Source organism: Salvia splendens, chromosome 13 (assembly GCF_004379255.2).
Source record: "Salvia splendens isolate huo1 chromosome 13, SspV2, whole genome shotgun sequence".
In the NCBI taxonomy this organism is placed as follows: domain Eukaryota; kingdom Viridiplantae; phylum Streptophyta; class Magnoliopsida; order Lamiales; family Lamiaceae; genus Salvia; species Salvia splendens.
Window position 1 is genome coordinate 23,630,774 of NC_056044.1, and position 8,396 is coordinate 23,639,169.

At 38.8% G+C, this 8,396-nt stretch overlaps 1 protein-coding gene across 1 annotated transcript; it reads right to left on the reverse strand.

Moving 5' to 3' along the window:
• Positions 1-963: 963 nt before the first annotated feature.
• LOC121762577 (3-hydroxy-3-methylglutaryl-coenzyme A reductase-like) lies at positions 964-2,893 on the reverse strand. The gene has a single exon (XM_042158494.1). The coding sequence runs from the start codon at positions 2,813-2,815 to the stop codon at positions 1,118-1,120; it is 1,698 nt and encodes a 565-aa protein (XP_042014428.1). The 5' UTR covers positions 2,816-2,893; the 3' UTR covers positions 964-1,117.
• Between the last annotated feature and the right edge of the window lie 5,503 nt (positions 2,894-8,396).

The following is an 8,396-nucleotide window of genomic DNA, read 5'->3' on the forward strand; positions in this document are numbered from 1 at the left end:
AATGCATAAAAAGTAAACAAAGCCTAAGTCTTTTGTTTAGTAGACTGGTCGTGGGCTGCGCTCACTTTAAGGTACTACAGTCGGTTCTAAGCAATGCTTTGCAAAAGAAAAGAAGAATTTCACAACCTAGATAGGCTTTGGCTACCTATCGTGAAAGGTTGCAATGCCAGTCCGATTATTTCTGAGCCTTATTGAAATAAGATAACGTTGGTGTGGTATAGCACTGAATGGATCTAACAGCAAGACGAGTCTTTATGCTATCTACTGAAAGACGAGGTCTTGATAATTAATTTCTTAATCTACATACGTTAGCATTGAGCATACGACATTGAGTATATACTACTTTGACTTACCAAAGGTGCGGGTTTTTCGTCACCCAACGTAACTTGCACAAATAGAAACTTTTCATTTTAAAAAATTTATTCCTATCTAAGGATGTGAGACTCCATATTTAAACTTAAAACCATTCAAAAATAAAATTTTCTATAAACTCAATTCCTTAGCAAAAAAATACTACTCTCTCATTCCCTAAAAATTTGTCACTTATTTCTATTTTCATTCGTTCCTAAAAATTTGTCACCTTTTACTTTTACCATTTTTTGTCATAAACCTCACATTCCACTAACTCGTTCTCACTCTCATATTATTATAAAATTATTAATATATAAAAGTAGGTCCCACATGCCACTAACTTTTTCAACTCACTATCTATTACATTTCTTAAAACCCGTGCCGGATCAAATGGTGACAAATTATTAGGCACAGTGGTAGTATCATTTGAGCGAAGTAAGCTAAAAAAATTTACATTTTATCCAACACAAGAGAGGTTGTCAAGTTTTATATAAGAAATCCCAAAAATATTATTGAATTGATAGAGTTCCTTACAAACAATAACAAAGGCCAATGACACATTTTTCCAAAGAATAACTAAGGCTCCAAAGAATAACCAAGGCCAATGACACATTTTACCAAAGAATAAACTGATTGAATAGAATCAACAACGAAATAAAAAGTTCTTAGCCAGTACTTGATTGAGTCTATCCCCTTCATTACTATAATGGTTAGCATTGTTATTGTATGAAAACAAGAGTCTCACTAGTCTTTTTCATTCATCAACTCAAGACTTGATATTGACAACATCTTTATTAGACCTGTTGTACTTCATATGGCTCTTGACTAGTTGGCCGGCTGTGATGGCAGACATGAGAGACAATTCTCCTGCAAGAACTGAGCCGGCGACAATGGTGGCCAAAAGGCGGGCGTTGGATCCAGGAGCCTCCTTATTGGCTCCCTTGACACCGAGCAGATTGAGGCAAGCGGACTGAGAGGCGAGTTGAGTGCCACCACCCACTGTCCCGACCTCAATACAAGGCATGGTGACTGAGACGTGAAGGTCCTTGCCATCGTTGACAGCTTCCATCATGGTTATGCAGTGGGAGCTCTCAATGTTTTGTGCTGGATCCTGTCCGGTGGCTATGTAGATTGCAGATACAATGTTGCTAGCATGAGCATTGAAGCCCCCAAGAGCTCCAGCCACAGCGGAGCCAGTGAGATTCTTGAGCATGTTAAGCTCCACCAAGGAAGCAACATCAGTCTTGAGCACCTTATTGACAATGTCTCCTTGGATTACGGCCTCACACACAACTGACTTGCCACGCCCTTCAATCCAGTTGACTGCAGCAGGCTTCTTATCGGAGCAGTAGTTTCCAGAAATACCCATGACATCCATATCAGGGAACTGGTTGGTAAGGAAGTCCAAGGTGTTTTGAACACCCTTAGAAACCATATTCATTCCCATGGCGTCGCCCGTGCTGCATGAGAATCGAATGTAGAGATTCTTGCCAGCGACGGCGCATTTGATGCTCTGCAGCCTTCCGAATCTGCTGGAGCTGTTGAAGACGAGGGAGAGGGTCTCAAAATTAAGAGGATCTTCAAGGAAAAGCTTAAGCTGAGCAGCCCTCTTGGAAGAGCAGAAGCGGACGACAGGAGCCCTTGTCATGGCGTCTCTGTAAAGGGAGCTGGTGGCCCCTCCGGAGGCATATATAGCTTTGCACCCTCTGTTGGTGCTGGCTACTAAACAGCCCTCTGTGGTCGCCATTGGAACAGAGTACTCACAATCGTCCAACAACAGCGGCCCAGCAATGCCCACTGGAATCTGCACATACCCCACAGGCATTTCACAGCACTGTCCAAGAATCGACTCGTAATCCAAGCCCTCCAGCGGCAGCCCCTCCAGGGATTTTCCTGTGATGCGTTGCAATGCCTCGCGGCGGATGGCGGCCGCACGGTGGCAGTCTCCCAGCTTTGATTCTAGAGCATAAGAGGGGATCTTCCCCTCCACTACCGACTTGATAATTTCCTCGTCGTCGGCGCTAACCTCAGTCTTCTTAGCAATCTTAAGAATATCATCGTCGGATTTGGGAGCGGGAGCGGCTGCAGCGCAGGGGAGTTTCGGTGAATCCTCTTTCACCATCAACCGGTCGAATTCTTCCTCGTCATCTTCGTCAATTGGAGCGCGGGGAATGATGATGGACTGGACGAAGCCAATGCCGAAGAAGCCAACAAGGTAGATGAATGAGGCCACGAACGTCACGATGGCTCCAATATCAGAGAGACTAACCACGTGGAGAGGTGTTGAGTTACGGATCTTTTCCCGCCACCGGAGAAGCAGAAAGTATACCACCGAGAAGAACACAGTGAAGAAGAAGGCGTTTGTCAGGTACACTGGTACCGATACGGCGTCGGATGCCTTCTCATCAGCGGCTGCGGCTGCGGCTGCCGCTTTAGACTTTGACTGGCGGAGGCGGCCTTCCATTTTTGAGTAATGTCACTTAGTCAGAGGGAAAGACAGTTGGTATTGGTAGAATAGGCTGCACTCCTACTGTTGGCAAACTTGAACTGGAAAATTTGTAGTGAATTGAATTGAATGATTAGTGATGTATTTATATGGTAAATTTGTTGTTCAAAAGGAAGGTCCGATCCAGTTTCAAATAGTAATCTTTAATTGAATTTGCGCGTCAATTAAATGCACTATTGTTTATGTATTGAACTCCATCTTTTGGCGTGCTATAGTAGTGTTAAATTAATTCAATAATCTATTTAATTGCATGCATTCTAGGGCTGGCAAATCGTGCGGATTGGGTCGCTATCGGGTCAACCTGATAATGACCCAACCCAATAAGGCCTAACCTGAACCCGACCTGTTAAGGAAACTGTAAATCCGAACACGAACCCGACCTGCTACCTTCAAATCTGAACACGACCCGCACCCGACACGAACCCGTTATCGACACGATATAATATGGGTTGACACGACACGATAACAACCAGAACCTGATATTACACGATTAAAACCCAATATTACACGATTAAACCTTAATTTTTAACCTAATTTACACAGTTAAAATTCATTTTATACTATTTAAACCTAATTTATAAGAAATTAAAAAAAATTAAAGTAATATATATTTTTTTTAAATAATAATAAAAATAATAATATTATTTCTTAATAGGTTACCCGTATCCGACCCGCATCCGACCCGAACCCAACCCGAAATTATCGGGTTCTTAATGGGTCAACCCGATAAGGACACGGATCCAATAAGACTTGACCCCAACCCAATAATTCGTGCGGATTAAAGTCAGATTATCGTGTCGTGTCGAAAATTGCCAGCCCTAATGCATTCAGCGTGGGTACATAATTTTAAATTTGCTAATATAGAAAGCAACAAAGTGATGAGTGAGTGTTATTAAAGACTGCAAGTTGAGCATTATGAGTGTCACCCATTCAACTCTAGGTAAATATGGCCAAAACTAATGCTGCCAAAAACTAATACTTTTATTTTGGTTATAATTCTCCACTAAAATACCATGGATTACTTGAATTGAAAATTTCAATCAGGTAGAGTTAATCGCACAAATCAATTAAATATGTTATACATGCATGTCCAAATTTGATATAATTTTTATTCTATTTTAATTGATCTACTAGATTTTAATTAGTCAAACTTCTTATATGGTTACTATCCAAATTAAATTGATGAACATTAATGTACTTAATTAGCATGTTCCAATTCTAATACAATGGTGAATGTAATTAGCATAATACATGAAATCAACTCTGACATTATATATGTAGTAATTAAATTAGAACCACCTCTAAAATACAACTAAGAACCAATATTATTTATTAATTAAATTTATTGATGTAATGACATCAAAACAGGTCATGTGTCAATATTTTCTAATTCGTTTAAATAGAAAATGAGACAACTGTCTATATTGACCGATATAATCGCTGTGTACATGATACGTCGATTTTTATCAATTGTTTTGATCACCGTTTGTGCTTTAAATGGAACTAATTTGTCTGAAAAGTTTATAACTTAGAATGAACTGAATGCTGGTGAAGAGTGCACAAGAAAGAAGTAGGAAGAACGAGAAGCAAGGGAAAGAGGAAGAAAAATGCCAAAAGACTATACTATTGAAGAAAGAAAATATAAGCGTCTCAACCCGCCCAAGCAGCGAAGCTTGGCAATTCGGTTACTTGGGTTATTAATGTTGAAGTTCTTCAAGTGCAGCTAACTACAAGGTCCTTAGCTCTAATAAGGATATGTCGCATAAAATCTCATTCCGAATAAAAAATGATTTATTAAAGTAAGATGAAGTTTTATTTTCTCTGTTCGTGAATAAGAGTCTTATCTCTATTCCGCAAGAGTTTTAAGAATGTTAAGGAAAGTGGATAGAAAAAAGTTAGTGGAACATATGTCTCACTTATATATATATATATATATATATATATATATATATATATATATATATATATATATATATATATATGGTAGTGATCTATGGAAAATACCCCTTAACCAAATAACTAGAGAACAAATCATAGCCACAAGATCAAAAAAATCAAGGGCTAGTATTAATTTTCGAATTTAAGGAGATATTAGTTCCCCCAATCACAAATTTACTCCACAATAACAAGGCGGGGGTATAATTGTCATTGCAGCCAATTTACGTCATTGAAGGAGAAGTAGAAGAAGAGCAGCTCATGGTGTTCAACCATGGCGAAGAGAAGTCCTCAGCCCTACCAACCTAGAATCAACAATTGTTCTTCCTCTTCTTCCTATTCGTCACACTCCGATTCCACCCAATCCAAAATTCCAAAAGCTTCTAATCAAATCTACTCCAACAAAACCTCCAGCTCTAGTTCAAAAACTGGTGAATTCAGCTACAGGATTGAAAATAGTTATTATGACGACGACCGCGCTTGCCAGAAATGTAGTACGCAAAGGACGGTGACGTTGAGCGAGATCACGCGGGAGAAGGTGCAGTGCGCAGAAGGGGAAGGAGACGGCGGCACAGCCCAGTCATGGAGGGCGGCGGCGGCGGAGGGGCCGAGGAGGGATGATTTGAGCTTCAGGAGTATGTGGAGGTCTGATTGTTGTGCATTTGTGAAAATCGATGAGAAAATGATAAAGATTATGAAAACCAGGAACATTTTTCATGTTCTAGCGTGGTAGAGATATTTGGATGGATACGAAATGAAATGCAATTGGGAGTAATAATTTATACTCTATTCTTGTTTATAGATTTTCCTATAATGAATGATGATGGAAATGGAATTGTGACATTTTGGTTCAGAGGTGGCCGCATTTGGAACTGTTTACTGAGATTCTTCTTCTAAACATGTCTAAAGAGTGATGTGTATTGTGAACAAGAGTGAAGTAAAATCAGAATACGAGTGATGTGTATTGTGAACAAGAGTGAAGTAAAATCAGAGTAAGAGTGATGTGTTTTGTGAACAAGATTGGTGTGTTTTGTGAACAAGAGTGAAGTAAAATCAGAGAGTGAAATAAAATCAGAGTAAGAGTGATGTGTTTTGTGAAAAAGAGTGAAGTAAAATCAGAGAGTGAAGTAAAATCAGAGTAAGAGTGATGTGTTTTGTGAACAAGAGTGAAGTAAAATCAGAGTAAGAGTGATGTGTTTTGTTAACAAGAGTGAAGTAAAATCAGAGTAAGAGTGATGTGTTTTTGTTAACAAGAGTGAAGTAAAATCAGAGTAAGAGTGATGTGTTTTGTGAACAAGAGTGAAGTAAAATCATAATAAGAGTGATGTGTTTGTGAACAAGAGTGAAGTAAAATCAGAATAAGAGTGATGTGTTCTGTGAACAAGAGTGAGGTAAAATCAGAGTAACAGTGATGTGTTTTGTGAACAAGAGTGAAGTAAAATCAGAATAAGAGTGATGTGTTTTGTGAACAAGAGTGAAGTAAAATCAGAATAAGAGTGATGTATTTTGTGAACAAGAGTGAAGTAAAATCAAAATAAGAGTGATGTGTTTTATTGACTCGAATATTTTTTATTCAACATCCAGACCTCGTTTAACTTTAATAATATATGCTCTTTACTGATTTCATTACTTGGTCAGTAATTAAATTATCTATTGTGTTTTTACAAAACTCAAAGAGATAAACATTAAAGCTTTAACATAAGAATTACTCCTATCTACACAAAATCAACGATAACCAATAATGTTTGAGGCTAAGCGTGGAGACAATATACACTCAAATTTTAAAATTAGACCAAGCTTGTAATTATCATTTATGATTATAATAAGTGATCGTCCTATATAATTCAAATTGAAATTTATGATTATTGTTTGTGTGTAAACTGTATAATCCACCTATCACGATTTGTGCTAATTAAAACCCAAATGCAACAATCCTCTACTATGTCGAATCTCAGGGTAAGACGAGGAGGTTGCATCCCCATCGATCAAGCTCATTCCCTCGAGCGCCTGCCACTTGTTGAGCACCTGAGGCAAGGTCATGTCGTAATCAATACCATACATGTCTTCGGGATCAGCAGGCTCGGATGGCTTCCACAGCTCCGCCAGAGAGGAAAGCACATTCCGCCGCCAACGACGTCTCTGCCGCCCCCGCCGCAGCTGCGGTCGCCGCCGTATTCGTACAGGAAGCGGAGGGGGAGGGACGGAGCCAATGTTCAGATGCTCGAGAGGGAGATTGCCATTTTAGACGTGAGGGAGAGAACAAACCGTGTAATTTGATCCCAGATTTAAATTTCATAATGTAAATTACGAAAATACCCTTTGCCTATTTTATATTATTAAAATAAATAATATTTGTTCTATTAAGATGTGTGGTTGAGATTTATTCTCTAGTTATACACTTAAGATTAGTTATATCTTGATCACTACCCTATATATATATATATATATATATATATAGGGGAGCATTATTCTTCTATTCATCCCTTAGATCCTTTATTCTTCTAAATATGGGTCGTTGGATCTGATTCATCAACGGTCCAGATGGATGTTTGTTTTTATAACCCGCGTTGCATTATAAGGCCGATTTTGTGCATTATAAGGGTAATTTAGTCAAAACACAAAAATTGGAACCGCCAGACTATGGAAGGCACGAAATTTAAGCATTCTGATGAATTTCACCCTTCCATCGACGTATTCTCTCTCATTCAACACTCTCTAACTTCCTCCACTCTTCCGTCTTTCCCATTCCTCTTCTTCCATTGAACACAAACCCTAGCCGCCGCCGTTATTTTCCGTCGGAAGCCGACGAAAAATTTGTCATCACTTTCCTAGATCCCGTCACCCACCCTCCGCCAGTGCAAACATCGAACTCAAACTGGCAACACCGGTGCTGTCGTATTCACCAAGTCGACAAGGTATGTGTGAAAAAAGCCGACTAGAATCCGAATTCATGAATTTTTAGACACGAAAAGCAAAGATTTTAACATCCACTACATTGCGATTTTCAAAATTCGTAAATTAGTAGTTTGTTTGGTCAGGGTTTTCTCTGTATCCGAAGCGCAGACATCAATTTTGGGTTTAGAATGATGGATTCGGGTATCTAATGTCTTTTTGCTATGACAGATTTGCAATGACTAAACGAGGTCGTCCGTCGCGCTCTCAACCTACACAAGCTGCAGGTATAATTGCGTGTATAATTGCGTCATTTGATTGAGCGTATAAAGTGAGTGTATAATTGGTTCAGTTGTTCTACATCAATTAGGCTTCCATTGTGTATTCATCTTCATATCTGGGTAATGGCTGGAAGGGTAATTGCATGACTGTTTTGTGCGCATTAGATAATCTAAAATCCACATTATTGATGTACTTGGATGCATTATTTGTTACATATTTTGACTTATGTACCCGGTTCGTTTGCTGATGTGGGAAAAGTGGTTATTGGAAGATACGTATGTGCATTATTTGGTTTAGGTAGTGCATTATGTAGCTGTTAGTTGTCATTATATGCAGTATATTATGCATTATTAGAGGTATTATGTATATGTGTTAATCAACTCAGTCAAGATTACATATTTACATTATTTGGTTTAGGCAGTGCATTATG